Source organism: Plasmodium coatneyi, chromosome 5, assembly GCF_001680005.1.
Source record: "Plasmodium coatneyi strain Hackeri chromosome 5, complete sequence".
In the NCBI taxonomy this organism is placed as follows: Eukaryota; Apicomplexa; class Aconoidasida; order Haemosporida; family Plasmodiidae; genus Plasmodium; species Plasmodium coatneyi.
In genome coordinates, this window is record NC_033560.1 from 1355902 (window position 1) to 1372347 (window position 16446).

Genomic DNA, 16446 nt, shown 5'->3' on the forward strand with positions numbered 1-16446 from the left:
AAAGGGAAGAAAAAAATGGAACAAATTATGTAGAACATGGAAATGTGTCCCCGTGGTGAGTTCCCATTTGGTTATTCCTACATCCAGGGAGAAAATAACTTTCCTCATTTAGGTCCCCCCGAAATGGGGAAGTTGGATTACACGTTTGTTTTATTAAAACCTTACTACTTTATCACTTATCACTTGTCACGTATAATTTTTGTGTTTTTTTTTTTTTCTTCTTCCTTTGTAACGTTTCGCCGTTCCGGCTGCACCGCGTCCACGTACGAATTTATGGGAATTCATTCTTTGGCCTTCCCCCCTTTTCTTTTCTCCTCATCGCTTTTTTTTTTTTAAAACGATAAAATTATCGATGAGTGCACAAATGGGAAGGTAAAATTGCCAAAAGGAAAGCACCTCCCTCAGCGAGCTATCATAATTAAAAAAAAAAAAAAAAAAAAAAAAGCGGCTTCCATTTGTACGCATGGGAAAAAAGTGTCTTCATATATATCACCCTTAAGTGTGTAAAAAAAAAAAAAAAAAATCCATCTTTGACGTTGCACTAAGATCTATACCTTTGTCTCTAACAACCTGGGGAAGCAAGCAAATTAGCAGTATGGCGATACCGGAAGACGATAAAAAAAAAAAAAAAAAAAAGACGGTTACATATGCACTTAGATGTAGGAGTGCGTGCGCCTTTTTTCTCCATTACTTTGGTTATCCATTTGGAATTTCCCTCTTTTTGCGCACCTGCCTTTTCTTTTTTTTTTCTCATCTCACTTGGCTAATGCGTCCTTCCGGGTCTCGCGCGTGGCTTTACATATAAGTAAATAAATAAATATATATTATATATATTATGTATATATATTATATATGTATGTGTGTGCGTTTATGCGCGTGGAGAATTTATATATAAGTTTGTCCTTCGGTGAGCGGTGAAGCTTAGGAGCTTACCTGTGGCTACTTGCCAAATGCACATCTGTCTTTGCGTGATTTGACAGCGATACCCAGCTATGTCATTTCGACTTGGAGTAAATGAAGAGTTTCTAGTGTGCGCTGTGGAGATGGTTTTTTTTCCCACGTGTGAATTTTTTTTTTTTTCCACAAACAGCCATGAAGATACATCATATGTTTGCTTGTATATATGTGCGCGTAAATTATATGTGTAATTTTTTTTTCTCTCACCAGGCTTTTTTTTTCTTTTTTTTTTTTTTTCCTCACGGCATTAAACATTTTGTCATTAGGTGTATTTCATCATTTCTTCACTTCTTCGTTTGGTAATTTCACATTTAGAAGAAAAGAAGGAACAAAATAAACTACTTGCATGCAAAATATAGAGAATCCCTTTCGGTAATTGAATCTCCACCACAGAGAGTTCAGTCGCGTTTTCACCATTTCTTGCTTGGGCTGATTTGTTATTCCCCTCCATTGCTTGTGAAGAGGTACAGAGGAGTTTCCACTTTAGTTTTTTCGTGAGTGTGTTTGGAGGTGGAACCCTACTGAGGGGAACACACACTCCGCAGGGCCGCCGGACGGGTGGGGGACCTTGCGCTGCGGACCTCTACGCCAGTGTGTTTTCTGAGGGAAGCAGTCCATGCGAGTCCGTTTCTGACCCGTGCTTCTCCGGGGAGGCTCACTCGGCCCTGCAGCACTGCCGTACTCACGTGGGGATGTAGAATCGGGCGTCTCCCTCCTGTGGGGTCCACTTTTTTTGGGGGGGATAACCCAATAGGTGTCCTCCTAGGAGATGCTCTCCCTGATAGAAGGCTGGCCCCCATTTACTGGACCGCACACCACCCTCATGCTACCCGTTTCACCTCCCACCCCCCGATGCAGTTAACAAGTTCTAAAAATGAGAGAAGTCATTAGCATTCACGTGGGTCAGGCTGGTATTCAAATTGGAAATGCTTGTTGGTAATGGGATCAGAGAAAAGGAAAAAATTATAATCGTGTTGGCGCAATGAAGAGAAGTTTGTGTCACTTGTGATGTTTTCCGTTTGCATCTCGATGAACCGTTTCCTGATCTAGTGGCACAAACTTCTCTGCATTGCTCAGCAGCGTGCGTGTAAATGAATAGACGCACCATTACACATATATAAACGTTTGCCTGACTCGGTGCCACTACAGGGAGTTATTCTGCTTGGAACATGGAATTCAGCCAGATGGACAGATGCCCAGTGACCAAGTCGTGGCAGGGGGAGATGATGCCTTCAACACGTTCTTCTCGGAAACGGGCGCTGGAAAGCACGTAAGTGGAGGGAGCAATTACAAGGGGGAGCATCCTCCCGAGGGTGAAAAATAATTTATTCCTTCTTGGGCCTCCCGTTTGGTGCATCTGTTGACCCGCTTGCCAACCCCCCCTTTGTCAGGTCCCACGATGTGTGTTCGTCGATTTAGAACCAACCGTTGTAGATGAAGTGAGGACAGGAACCTACCGCCAGCTGTTTCACCCAGAGCAGTTAATATCAGGAAAGGAAGATGCAGCAAACAATTTCGCAAGAGGACACTACACCATTGGAAAGGAAATAGTAGACGTCTGTTTAGATCGAGTGAGAAAATTGGCAGACAACTGTACAGGTCTACAAGGCTTTCTCATGTTTAATGCAGTGGGTGGAGGAACAGGAAGTGGATTGGGATGTCTTCTATTGGAAAGGCTAGCCATAGATTACGGAAAGAAATCCAAGTTGAATTTCTGCTCCTGGCCTTCACCTCAAGTATCAACCGCTGTGGTGGAACCATACAACTCGGTTTTGTCTACCCACTCTCTACTAGAACACACAGATGTAGCGATCATGTTAGACAATGAAGCTATTTACGACATATGTAAGAAGAACTTGGATATAGAGAGGCCTACTTATACAAACTTAAACAGACTAATAGCCCAGGTCATATCCTCGTTGACGGCTTCCCTACGATTTGATGGTGCCCTAAATGTGGACGTTACGGAATTTCAAACAAATTTGGTGCCTTACCCACGTATCCACTTTATGTTGTCGTCTTACGCCCCAATCATTAGTGCAGAGAAGGCATACCACGAGCAGCTATCCGTTTCTGAAATTACGAACTCTGCATTCGAACCTGCTTCTATGATGGCGAAATGTGATCCCCGTCATGGAAAATACATGGCTTGCTGTTTAATGTATAGAGGGGATGTCGTACCGAAGGATGTGAACGCTGCTGTTGCTACTATTAAGACGAAGAGGTCCATTCAGTTTGTTGACTGGTGCCCAACAGGATTCAAGTGTGGTATTAACTACCAACCACCAACTGTTGTTCCTGGGGGAGATTTAGCGAAAGTGATGAGAGCCGTCTGCATGATAAGTAACTCCACCGCAATTGCTGAAGTGTTCTCCCGAATGGATCAGAAATTTGACCTCATGTATGCTAAGAGAGCGTTCGTCCACTGGTATGTTGGAGAAGGTATGGAAGAGGGGGAATTTAGTGAAGCCAGGGAAGATTTGGCCGCTTTGGAAAAGGATTACGAAGAGGTCGGTATTGAGACCAACGAGGGTGAAGGCGAAGACGAAGGATACGAATGAGCTGTGCACTTCAAATGCGTACAAGTATGCGCTTACAAGTGGCTCAAAAAAAAAGAATAAAAAAATAGAAAAAAAAAAAATAATAATTCATGCTCTCCGAAGAGTGCTCCATGCTTGCTGATTTGCACGTCTTTACATGAAGGTGTAGTAACGCAGAGGTGTAGCGGCACAATGGTGTTTTTTTTTTTTTTTTTTTTTAACGCATTATAGTTTTTTATGCGCTTCATTGACCGGTGAACGAATGAGCAGAGAAGTGTGCCCTACATATGGATGCTTGCACTTATGTGGACATTTATATATCCATGCACAGACGTGTGTAATACCTCCTGCCGCCGCCGATACGCGGGAGGATGGATAAGGCAAATATGCCAAATCCTACCGTGCAGTTATATCCCCCTGCGTGCACCCAATGAACACACCCATTTAGCACAAACAAAACACAGTGGCGAACTCAAATGACCATTTCACAGTTTTACATTTTTTACAAAAAGGTGCGCGGAACGGAAAGCAGTACTGGATGTACTGCTAAGGTTATTGGTGTTACATGCGTGATGGACATGTCAGTTGGACACATTGCAAAATGAAGATGGCGTGGTTGTCCCCACCCCCGGCGCTCAGATTGATTTGGTCCAGCTTTTGCTATGACTGGTGAAAATTTTCTTTAATCAGGATGGGCAGGTTTATTTCTATATTGCCATTCACACACGTGAAGAACGTCATTTGGCTATTATTGCATTTTTTTTTTTTTTTTTTTTTTTCTGCTGACCTGTTCAGGTAAAAATGTACCTTTTTTTGGCAACTTTTTTCGAGGGCAAAAAAAAGGAAAAAAAGGGAATGTGTGTTTCCAACCCAACGTACCGCATCCTACTGTTGAATGTTAAAAAGTGGATAATATATGCAGTGCCGCTTTTATGGGTAAATCCTACAATTGTCACGAAATGAAGAAAATGGAAAACTGTTCCCCTTAATTATCTACACAAGTGATCATGTAATATTGACGAAATTTGTATTAAAAATAATTATAGCGCTTTTTCTGGCGCATGCATGAGGAGGGAGAATCTCATATTTACGATTGCAAACAGGTTGAACGTTGAACAGGTGGGAAAAAAAGGGGGAAGCGCCCCATTTTCCTTTGGGGATGATAATCTCCTTTGCGCGAAAAAAAAAAATGCCGTAATGAAAAATGTGCTGGGCGTGCAGCATATATGAGCAACTACCGGCTCTTCGTGTTATGCCCGTGTTGTGGAGTTATGAGGAATTTTCAAAAATAAAATTTCCACCGCAGGGGGCAGATACACTCTTTTCCATGCGCGATTGCCCCCCATACGTTAGGCTTTTATATATGCACCACGCCCCTAATAATACAGCGCACTGGAGAGGCCAAATGCGACATAAACAAACTTCATTGCAGGGGGAAGAGAAAAGGTTGACGGCTGCGTGCTTTGCGAACCTTATAAGGTGGGAAAAAAATGACGGGGAAAAAAGCAATAATCACCACGTAATAAAACACGCACTTGCTTCACCACATTGCTCAGCATTGTTACGCGTGATAACGTAGCATACTGTGGTTGACCTTTTCCCACCCGTTGTGATAACCCACGAGCCCTAAACTGTGACTGCCGTTGTTTTGTTGGTGTTGGCGGTGCGGTCGTGATATATTCAACAAAAAAAAAAGAAAGGTGGCGGTGGTGAAGCGCACTGGGGACGAACTCTTCCGCATGGGAAAAAAGGGGAAGGAAAAAATAAAATAATAAATGGGCACCGCACAATGGGCGGGATATATATATGTATTCCTCGAGGGGCATTTCTGCAAATGCCATATGCGCAACGCAAGGTACAAAGAACACGCTAGTAAAGTTTTATTGCCAGTGGGCACAAAATTGCGTTCCCTCCCCGATGAGCCATTCGAACGCAGTATGTAAAAAGGAAAAAAAAAAAGAAAACTGCACAAGGTAAGCAAGAATACTATATAGTTATATGCTCTGCTTTTTTTCTTTTTTTTTTTTTTTTTATGAAAAGTGTTTACAAAGATCTACAAAAATAAATTGCCATCATATGCATGAAATTAAATTTTAAATTTTCCGAGAACAGAAGGAAAAAGGAGGTTGACTCACTTCACTGCTCTTTCGCAAGGGATTATTTTAGTATTTGTTCCCCCTCACCCATACTTTCTAAAAGTGGCATATAATAATATATGTATATGCATATATATGCTCGCAAAATTGTACGCTTAGAGAAAAAGCAAAAATCTACCAAAAACAGTCAAAGATACCCCAACGGAGTAACGTATAAAAATCTGTTAATTTTGCATTCAATTGAGGAAAAATGGTAACGTGAAAAATAAAATAATTAAATTGCTCCTATTTGTATGACCCACCTACGCGTTCGCCATGCGGGAATGTAGGTGTAGGGAGCCTGCATGAGAGCGGCAACATCGCGTTTGAGTGTACCGTACAGTTACGCGAATCCCTTTTGTTGTTTTCTTGTGGATGTTACGTAGCCCAGAAGGGGAAAACAGGGAGCCGCTTGGCGAACGCGCTTCAGCAGTATCGTCGATTTTTCCTCCCTCCCCGCTCGTATATATGATGCACAACATGTTGGCGCACCGTATTTGCTCATCCCTTCGTTCCATTTATCTGGCATGCCGCCTTATCCATGTTGCTATGCTCCCCCCCATTTTACTACCCTCCAGGCGGAAGAATTCACAGAAGATATAGGAGTGGTGAACAAGAGGTTGCTCGAACCAGTGCCCTTTGTAAGGACGAACAACTGCATCAAGGATGTAGATTCCGAGTTGTTCATTAAGGCATATGCTAGTTACTTAAAACTGCACAACAAAATAACCTTCCCCAAATGGTGTAACTTTGTGAAAACAGGAAAGGGAAGAAAGTTGGCCCCCCTAAATGAGGACTGGTATTTTGTAAAGGCATCGAGCATCTTAAGAAAATTGTACCTTAGTCCAGACATTGGAGTTGGCTACCTGAGAAGGCACTACAGTTACAAGCAAAGAAGAGGTGTTGCCCCCAACCACACCAGTTTGGCTAGCGGAAAGATCCTAAGGTCAATTTTGCAGCAGCTAGAGAATCTCGGTTATGTAGAACAGAACCCAAAGAAAAAGGGAAGAAGACTCACCACCAAGGGGGAGAATGCCATTAACAACTTTGCCAGGTACATCAACAAGAAGGTGTATAAATTGGAGAAGGAGTGATGGGACAGAGAGGCTGAGCAAGGAAAGTTCCCACGAAAGTGGAATCGTTAGAAAGTATTGTGCAGATAAAAGGCGGAACCACAGACGGAGCATCTCGTGGAACTTGCACCAGGTGTATTGACTCACCGAACGTGAGAGAAACCACACGTTGTTGCATCTGTGCGTGAGTATGCTGCCTACCCCTGGATAACAACAATTTTAAGTGGGATGCACTTTTTCCTTTTCTTTTTTTTTTTCCACCATCTTGTGAATTTTATATGTATGTGTGTTATTCCCCTTTTTTAATACTTCAATGTTGTGGTACCTTATATCCTATTTTTACAATTTCACGTCGATTGGGAAAAACGTTACGGTAACCTGCGGGGAGAGAACCCCAGCCGTGCCGCCCTGACAGCGACAACTGCAACTTTAACTTATGCGTTAAATTTTTTAAAAAATTTCGGGAAGCCCATTGAATGCGCGGCAAAAGTGGTAAAATTGCCTGAACAGTCAGGCGAAAAAGAAAAAATGGAACAAACAAATGAACTTTTACCTCCTTTTTCCATAAAGATCGCTTCACATTTTGTTGACAGAAAAACTGCTCGTTTAAAATAAACACAGAGGGATATGGCGTCCGTGTCTGGGGCCACCTCTCCTCATGGAGTTAAATTATTTCAAGGAAGGTAAAGAAAAACGCACAAAATTGTACTTTTTTCAGGAGGAAGAGGCCCATTGGGTGGCCTCCACACAGGTATGAATGGAACACGCAGTGTGGTTGCCATCACCTTTTGACTTTTGCCTTTTTGTTGTTTCCTCTTCTTAAAGGAGAGCACATAGGGTGGGTGAAGCGTGCCGTTGTGGAATACCCCGCTATCTATTGGCGAACAGAAGAGAATGACAACCTTTTCACGTCAGCGAAGTTTTGTCCCCCATGTGGGTTGTTCAATTTGTTCTTACTTACCCATATTGGTATCTGTTCCCGTGAAAAGAAAGCAGTGCTTACAAAATATATATATATGTAACGTGGGCGTAATGACACCTCTTTTGTTGGAAAAATGGGGAAATAACATCGAGGAAGGCGTTGACCCACGCGAATTTTGCGCGATTAAAGTTTGGCTTCCCTTCTTAGTTCCTTCTGCGTGAGAACGAATGTATACAACGTTTTGCGGGACGAGGCCATTCACATTCCCAATGGAGGAATCTTTCCACCTCCGTGCATTTTCCAAAGGTATTTTTTTTTTTTTTTTTTTTTTTTTTAAACGCGCATAGGGTAATATGACCCACATTTTCCGATGCGGAGGAGCCCCGTTTGGGAAGCAATTTTCTCCGTTGGCAGTCACCCCTGTGTTTCGCCAAATCGATATAAACCCCCACCGCTTAGCAGGAGCATATGCAAAAGGGGAGGGAAGCAGCCCATGCGTAAGAGAGCACACAACGGTGAAGTACGAGCAATTGTTACGTGATTTCCTGCTCAAATATTTTCCGTTCTAGTCACGCTACTTATTTGAAGTTACCTTTTTTGTTTATGCGTGTTCGTGGGGATGGAAAGGGGAACATCCATCAGTCGTTTAGTGTTATTTGTTCGAAGGGGCATTTAGGGTATGACCCCATTTGGGGAGGTTATCCGAGGAGGTCATTCCTTCCTTCTTTTAAGAAAAAAAAAAAAGAGGGAAGGCGCATATAGTAGCATACGCTTACTACATTGTTGTGGAAGTGTATACCGCTACGGCGAATTCAAATCGGTGGCAAGTTAGCGCTTGTCAGGGAGTGGCCTCCATTTGAAAGACCACCAATTTAGGGAAAACCACCCATTTAGGGGATACCACCCCGTTGTAGTGAAGCCAGTACACCATGGCGGAGGAGTATGAAAAGTACAAGCGGTTTGAATACCGCATGAATTCGAACTTAGTCCTCCAGAGGGAGGGTCCCATTCCAAACTTTAATGAACCCACGGGGGAGAGTGAAAGTCTGGTTGGGAAGCTGAAGCATAGGATGGGCGACAAAGTAGAATACACAAAACCTACCATCCAAGGAAGAAGAGATGAATCATTTAGGAGGAGCAACAAAAGGAAGGATCTAATCTTCGATGAGAGTAGGAAGAAAATCAGAAGAGGAACCAGTGGAAGCGTTAAGGAGAGGAGCGTTTTAAGTATTAACCTGCAGGACATATTTATGTATAAGCCCAGCACGAAATACACAGAAAAAATGTTTTCCAATGTAATGGGTTCTGTTAGAGCCATTATTGGAGATCACACGGGGGACATAATCAACAGTGCCTGTAACGAGATACTACTCATTCTGAAAAACGACAAATTAAACGATGAGGAGAAGAAGAAACAAGTGGAAGATGCACTGGAGGTGTCCTCCATGAGGGATGAACAGTTTATCGAGCTGAACAACTACGCCAGGGAAATTTACGATTTTAACAGGAAGGAAGTTTTTGAAGAAGTGGATGAAGAGGAGGGGGTTGCCGTGGTTTTTGAGGAAGATGACGAATACTTCGACTATAGAAGCAGCACCAAGGGGAGGGACGGGACTAAGAGTCAGGAGGACATGGCCAGCACGAACGAGCTGAGTGACGATTACCAAATTGGCATCGACGATGCGGAAGAGGAGGATGAAAACTATGATGATGATGAGGAGGAAGATAATGAAAGTGATGATGATGACGATGAGAAAAGTGACCTTTCAGATGAAGAGAATAGTCACGGGGAGGAGGACGACGGGAAGGACGACCAGGAGGGGGAAGACGCAACAGGGAAAGGGAAGAGAAGTACCCGGAAGAAGAGCGCCAAAAGTAGTACTATTACCACACCGGGTGCTTTCCCCATGAAGAAAAAACAGGAAAAGCAGGAGAAACATCTAAGCTTGAAGGGTATGAAGAAAGACACGGATGGGAAGAGAAAGGAAACGGAAGACTACGAGTTGGAAACAAATTCGATAGATGCACATTGGTTGCAGAGGGAACTGAATAAAGTCTTTACCGACCCGTCCCTCTGTCTAGAGAAGGAGAAGGAAGTGCTCGATGTGCTAGGTATCTATGACATACAAGAATGTGAGAATAAGCTAGTACACATTCTAAAGTACGAGAATTTTTCCATGGCAAAATTGCTAATCAAGAATCGGTGGAAGGTTTACTACTGCACGTTGCTTGGGCAGGCCCAGACGGAGAAGGAGAAGAAGAGGATCATGGAGGAGATGAGGAAGAGTGAGGAGGGAGAAGAGATTCTGGAGGAGCTTTCCAATTTTAAGGCCATGAAGAGGAACAAGCAGAGCGAGTTTGCCAAGACGATGCGGAGGGAGGCAGACAATTTATTTAAAAAGAGGAGGTACCCTGCAGACGGGGTGGAGGACGCCACGGAGGGGACTCCTCATGGGGGGGGCAGGTTCATCCGTGAGGAGGAGGACGACGAAACTGACAATGAAGATGAAGAAGAGGACGAAGATGATGAAGAGGATGACGGTGACGGTGATGACGCCCCTGCGAAGAACGCCAAGGCGGGCACGAAACACCCTCTGAAGACGAACCAATTAACTGTGAAGGTGGGCACGAAGAAGGGAGGGAAAAAAGTCAATACGGGGGAGCACCCTGACGGGGACAACGAGGAAGACGAAGAATCAGTGGAACACTTCAGAGCCAAGTATGTCGATTTGGAAAAGATGGATGTTAAGCAAAAAGGAGCAGATTTTTTTAACAGAGAAGTGGTCCTACCTGTGGATAGCACCCGAGTGGAGAAAAAAGAATACGATGAGATTATTATTTCCAGTTCGAGAAGTAAAAGCAGCAGTGCGAAGGGATCCCTCGACAATGAAAAGGCAAGGGGGAGAGAGAATTACTACACGAACCCGGAGGATATAAACCTTGTCAACGTGTCAGATTTACCCGAGTGGGCGCAGGAAGTTTTCACCTGCGTAGGAATTAGCAAACTGAACGCTATACAGTCCAAGGTGCATGATGTGGCCCTGAACAGATATGAGGAAAATATGCTTATTTGTGCCCCAACGGGTTCAGGAAAAACGAACATCGCCTTACTATGTATGCTGAATGTTATTGGAAGTTATAGGTTACGTAGCGGCAACATCGACAGGAAGAACTTTAAGGTTATATACATATCTCCTATGAAGGCGTTGGTGAATGAGCAGGTGCAGTCATTCTCTCTGAGATTGAAGTGTTTAAATTTGAAGGTGAGCGAATTAACAGGTGATGTGAATTTGAGTAGTAAGGAGATTGACGAGAGTCAGGTGATTGTGATGACCCCGGAGAAATTCGAGGTGATCAGTCGAAAGTGGAATGAGAAGATCCTTCTGCAGAAGATAAAGCTCATCATCTTCGATGAGATACACTTGTTGAATGAGGCACGTGGAAACGTCCTCGAGAGCATCATCAGTCGGATTAATAGGTATGTTGACAACACGCTGGTCTATGACGGTGGGGCAGCCACAGGGGGGACGAACGTTACAATGGATGATGTTCAGCAAAACAACCTAAACATGCACAGGAAGAAGATCCGTCTGGTGGGTCTGTCCGCCACGCTACCAAATTATGAGGACGTTGGATTGTTTCTGCGAGCTGACCTGCGAAGAGGTGTGTTCTACTTTGATTACTCCTTCAGACCAGTCCAGCTGGAGCAGCACTACGTTGGTATTAAGGAGAAGAAGGGCATTAAAAAGTACGCCCTCATGAATCAGGTAACCTATGAAAAGGTCCTAGAAGAGGCGGGAAAGAATCAAATACTAATTTTCGTGCACAGTAGGAAGGAGACCTACCGAACAGCGAAAATGCTAATAGACAAATTTTTGAAAAGCGATAATTTAAATAAATTTCTGATGGGGAAAAAAATATCAAGTGAAATTTTATTGTCGGAAAAGGAGGCTATAGTGAATGAGGAACTGAAGGAGATTCTTTCCTTCGGGTTTGGTATTCACCACGCAGGGATGAAAAGAACAGATCGTAAATTAGTGGAAGATTTATTTTCGGATAGGCATTTACAGGTGCTGGTATCCACAAGCACCCTAGCGTGGGGAATAAACCTTCCTGCACATACAGTCATCATTAAAGGAACAAGTGTATATAACATAAGCGTAGGTGACTTCGATGAGTTGTCCCCAATGGATGTGCTCCAAATGGTAGGAAGATCAGGACGACCTCAATATGATAAGAGTGGAAAGGCAGTCATCATAACGGAGCACAAGAATTTGCAGCTTTACTTATCTCTAAATAATGAGCAGCTTTGCATTGAATCCACTCTGATGAGGAACATAGTGAATGTAATTAACGCAGAGATTGTTCTGAGGAACATTCAGAATTTTAAGGAAGCAGTGAACTGGTTCAGATACACGTACCTTTACATTCGCATGATGAAGAATCCAAAACTGTATGGCGTTCTCCCCAAGGGTGAAAAAGCGGACCACATATACACAGATCAGGGTAAGGAGCATAACATTTCTGACCTGTTCATGCAAAAATTGAACAAAAAAATTTACAACATTATATACTCTGCTTTCGTAACGCTGGAAAAGTACGACCTGATCAAATACAATAAGAAGCTAAACACGGTGAGCAGCACGTATGTAGGAAAAATCAGCAGTTACTATTATGTGGACTACCGGTCGATAGATCTGTATAATAAGAAGCTGAACAAACATACGAATGAGACGGAGTTGTTGAAAATTTTCGGAATGAGTGACGAATTTAAACATATCTTCGTGAGGGAGGAGGAGAAAGTGGAGCTGTCAATCATAATGGAAAAGCTACCGATCCCGTTGAAGGAGGCAATAAGCATTCCCTACACGAAGATTAACATTCTTCTGCAATTGTACCTGTCTAATGTGACCCTAAATGGGTATGTCATAAACGCGGACCTAATATACATACAACAGAATGCGTTGCGAATTTTTAGAGCCTTTTTCGAAATATCATTGAAAAAGAATTCTTACCATTTAAGCGCAATGACACTGAAGTTTTGCAAAATGGTGGAAAGGAAAATGTGGGCCACCATGTCACCGTTAAGACAGTTTGGTCTGCTTAGTAACGAGCTCATCCGAATTATTGAGAAGAAAAACATCACCTTCAGGAATTACCTAAATATGAGTCTGAATGAATACATAACCATATTTAAGAATAAGAAAATTGCAAAAAATGTATACAAATTGGTTCACCATTTTCCGAAAATTGAGCTAAACGCGTATATCCAGCCGATCAATCATCGGATGCTGAAGGTAGAACTGAATGTTACGCCAGATTTTATTTACAATCCGAAATATCATGGCCACTTTATGTTATTTTGGGTGTTCGTTTTTGACATATCTAGTGAGAGTATGTTGCATTACGATTTGTTTAGCTTAAAACGGGGCGGCATGACTAGCACGGTCAATATGAATTCGATGAATGCATCTTCACAGATGCACCGTGAGGGGGACCATACAGGAGGTGACACGCTGGATGATCACCTGCTGACTTTCTTCGTACCGATAAATGAAAATCCCTTTTACATTGTGAAGGTAGTTTCAGACAAATGGTTGGAATGCGAAAGCACCATAAATTTATACCTAAAGGATATAATTCTACCGTCGAAGATTTCCTTCTCGACGCCGTTGCTCGATTTGCAGGCACTGCCAGTAAACGCCCTCAAGTTTGAAGACGCAAAGCAATTTTTCCACAGCAGAAATGTGACCCATTTTAATCCAGTACATACGCAGATATTTCCATCCGTCTACGAAATGGGTGGCAATGTAATAATATGCAGTTCCCCTGGTAGGTACTACCTAACACCAGCTGAGTTTGCCATCCTACGAATGATTCGTTCTGTGAAGGAGTTACACACCTACCTTAGGAGGTATATAAAAAAGGAGGAGGACCTTTACAAGATTGTTCGTGATAAGAGTATTGCCAGTATGGCTTACAACAACCCAATGGACTTCATCAAAATAGTTTATGTAGCCCCGTTGGAGGAAATTGTTCTGAAGACGTTTGAAAACTGGACCCATTTTTCCAACTCCTTTGGGATGAAAATGGCAATACTGACGGGCGACGTACAGGTGGATACGAAAGTGTTACAAAGGAATAACATCGTTCTGTGCACCCCGGATAGGTATAATAATTTGTCTAAAAAATGGAGGAGGAAGAAAATTTTTCAATCGGTAAATTTATACATATTTGATCATATGGAACTGTTAGACACGTTGGAGGGGTCAATCATGGAGGTTCTGATCAGCCGGGTGAGGTACATAGCAACGCAGCTGGACTTGGGCAAATCCCAGCGGGGCAAGAAAGGCAGCACAAGCACAGGTTCTGCATCGACTGACGCAAAGTCGAAACTGCCTCCCTTCGTTGACCTCAACCTGGGGGACGACAGAACGAAGGACAAGAAAGGAGCATCCTCCGACGCTGCTCAGAACCTTAACAAAATGCAACACCTGACCATGGACGATGTTTACGAAAACATTGGGGTGAATAGAATCGTGTGTCTGTCCAGCTGTTCCGTTAACAACTGCAAAGACGTTGCCGAATGGATCGGGTGTAAGAAGAGCGATTATTACAATTTCCTCTCCAGTGTGAGGAGTATTCCGATCGAAATTTACCTGCACGCCGTCAGCATCATGAACAAGCAGAATAGGTACCTTTCCATGCAGAGGCAGGTATACCAGACGGTTCGAAAATTGAAAAGGAAGAACGCAATCATCTTCGTGACGGAGGATAAAATGTGCAAAACGTTGGCCCTCGATTTGGTTCTTTCTGCCTGTAATGACGGGTTCAGTTTCTTCTCCACCATCGGAGGGTCCACCTTAAAGGAGAATTTGCAGGACCACATTAACGATAGGATGCTGGTGGAGTTGCTCAAACAGGGAGTGGGTTACCTGTATCGAAACATGAGTGAGATGGAGAGAAAAGTTGTAGAAGCGCTCTTCGATAAGAAGGCAATTCAGTTACTGATAGTGGCCCACGACTACGTGTATCGGTTGAACGTTTATGGAAATGTGGTAATCCTGTTAGACACAATAATAACGCACTTCGATGGAAAGGAGGAAGATTATTCCATTCAGAGTGTGTTGCAAATGCTCAGTTATGCAGGTCGGGAAGGAGAAGACACAAAGTCGTTTGTTTACATATATACCTACATCACGAAGAAGGAATATTACAAGAATTTCATTTACGAACCGCTGACTGTAGAGTCGAACATAGAAGATTACCTTCCAAACTTTTTGAACAACGAAATTGTGATGAGTACAGTAGAGACGTATCAGGATGCTATCGACTGGATCACGTGGTCCTTTTTCTACAGAAGAATTAGGAAGAACCCAAATTATTACGGTCTGAAGGGGGTATCCAATGAGCACATATCCGACTACCTGTCTGAGCTGATTGAAAGCAACATTGAGTTACTCTCCTTTGCGAATTGCGTGGCGGTCGAATCGGGGGAGGACAAAAAATCACGCAATGGAATGTTGCATAGTGGGGAAGGTGCTAGTAGTGGTTCCGTCTCCATTAAGCCGTGCAATCTGGGAATCATTGCGTCATACTACAATCTGGACTACCACGTAATTCACTTCTTTAATCAGTACGTGTTATCCCTGAAGGGGCTGAAGAAAAACAGGATAATGGAAATTGTGTGCCTGTCCAGTGTCATGTCTGAGGTGGTAAAAATGAGCAACTACGATGTGATGCTGTGCGTGAAGATTGCCCAGACGTGTAACATGAAGGTCACCTCGGAGTTCTTGAAGCTTTCCATAAGTACTGAATCCGTTACGGGGAAAAATGGCCTACTCCCGTCAGGAGACGACCCAGATGGAGCATCAGATCACCTGAACAAGTCAGGCGAAAATGACAAAAAAGAGCAATACATAAATCTGGTAAATTTTATTTCCAACCCGGTTTATTTTACGCCCCATTTGAAGGCACTAATCATTCTGCAGGCACACATCCATCGTTATAGCATTCCGATGAACTACGTGGAAGAAACGAAAAGGGTTTTGCAGAAAACGTTTAAGCTGATCAATGCACTTATAGACGTGATCAGCAGTAACAACATTTTAAATTTCTGCCTGTTCGTTATGGAGATATCGCAGATGTTGACGCAGAGCATGAGCAGCACGGACGAGTCCAACCTGATGCAGTTACCACACTTCGACGATGATTTAATTAAAAAGGCGAAGGAGTTAGAGATAGCAGATGTGTATGACCTGATCAATGCGGAGGACGAACAGAGAGAGGAGCTTCTAAACCGACTGGATGAGAAGCAGAAGAGCGAAATTGCTAACGTGTGCAATATTTTCCCTGTCATTGAGGTGCACTACGATATCGACCTGGAGAAAAAATACAAAGTGAATGAAATTGCCACGCTGAACTTAACTGTAGAACGGGACTTGGTGCAAGACGATCCGGACTCCTCTGCCAACTGTTTTGCACACTCTCTGTACCTCCCCTTCGAGAAGGAGGAACTATGGTGGGTCGTCATTGGTATTAAAAAAATGAACCTCCTCCTCTCTATAAAGAAGCAGCCTCTGGTAAAAGCCGTTAATAACGTGAAGGTGAACTTTGAGTTGCCCGACCAGCCCGGCCGCTACGATGTGGTCATCTACGTCATAAACGACTGTTACGTGGGCTGTGACCAGGAGTACGAGTTTGCCATTCAGGTGGTGGCGTGATGAGCAGACGGGCAGGACTAGACGAAAGGGTTGCTTCGTCTAGTTGGGGTGGACCACTATTACATTGGTACACATGTAGTAGTGTTCTGGATTGCA

At 43.3% G+C, this 16446-nt stretch overlaps 3 protein-coding genes across 3 annotated transcripts; all 3 read left to right on the forward strand.

Annotated features, from left to right (window-relative positions):
• Window positions 1-1831: 1831 nt before the first annotated feature.
• On the forward strand, window positions 1832-3518 carry PCOAH_00012520 (Tubulin alpha chain; the record flags this gene model as incomplete). Its single annotated transcript, XM_020058061.1, has 3 exons — window positions 1832-1893; window positions 2107-2227; window positions 2349-3518. The coding sequence occupies 3 exons, from the start codon at window positions 1832-1834 to the stop codon at window positions 3516-3518; spliced, it is 1353 nt and encodes a 450-aa protein (XP_019913593.1).
• Window positions 3519-5825: 2307 nt separating this feature from the next.
• On the forward strand, window positions 5826-6726 carry PCOAH_00012530 (Uncharacterized protein; the record flags this gene model as incomplete). Its single annotated transcript, XM_020058062.1, has 2 exons — window positions 5826-5846; window positions 6211-6726. The coding sequence occupies 2 exons, from the start codon at window positions 5844-5846 to the stop codon at window positions 6724-6726; spliced, it is 519 nt and encodes a 172-aa protein (XP_019913532.1).
• Window positions 6727-8556: 1830 nt separating this feature from the next.
• Window positions 8557-16350, forward strand: PCOAH_00012540 (Uncharacterized protein; the record flags this gene model as incomplete). The annotated part of the gene is made up of 1 exon (XM_020058063.1): window positions 8557-16350. One exon carries the CDS (start codon window positions 8557-8559, stop codon window positions 16348-16350), a length of 7794 nt encoding a protein of 2597 aa, XP_019913609.1.
• Between the last annotated feature and the right edge of the window lie 96 nt (window positions 16351-16446).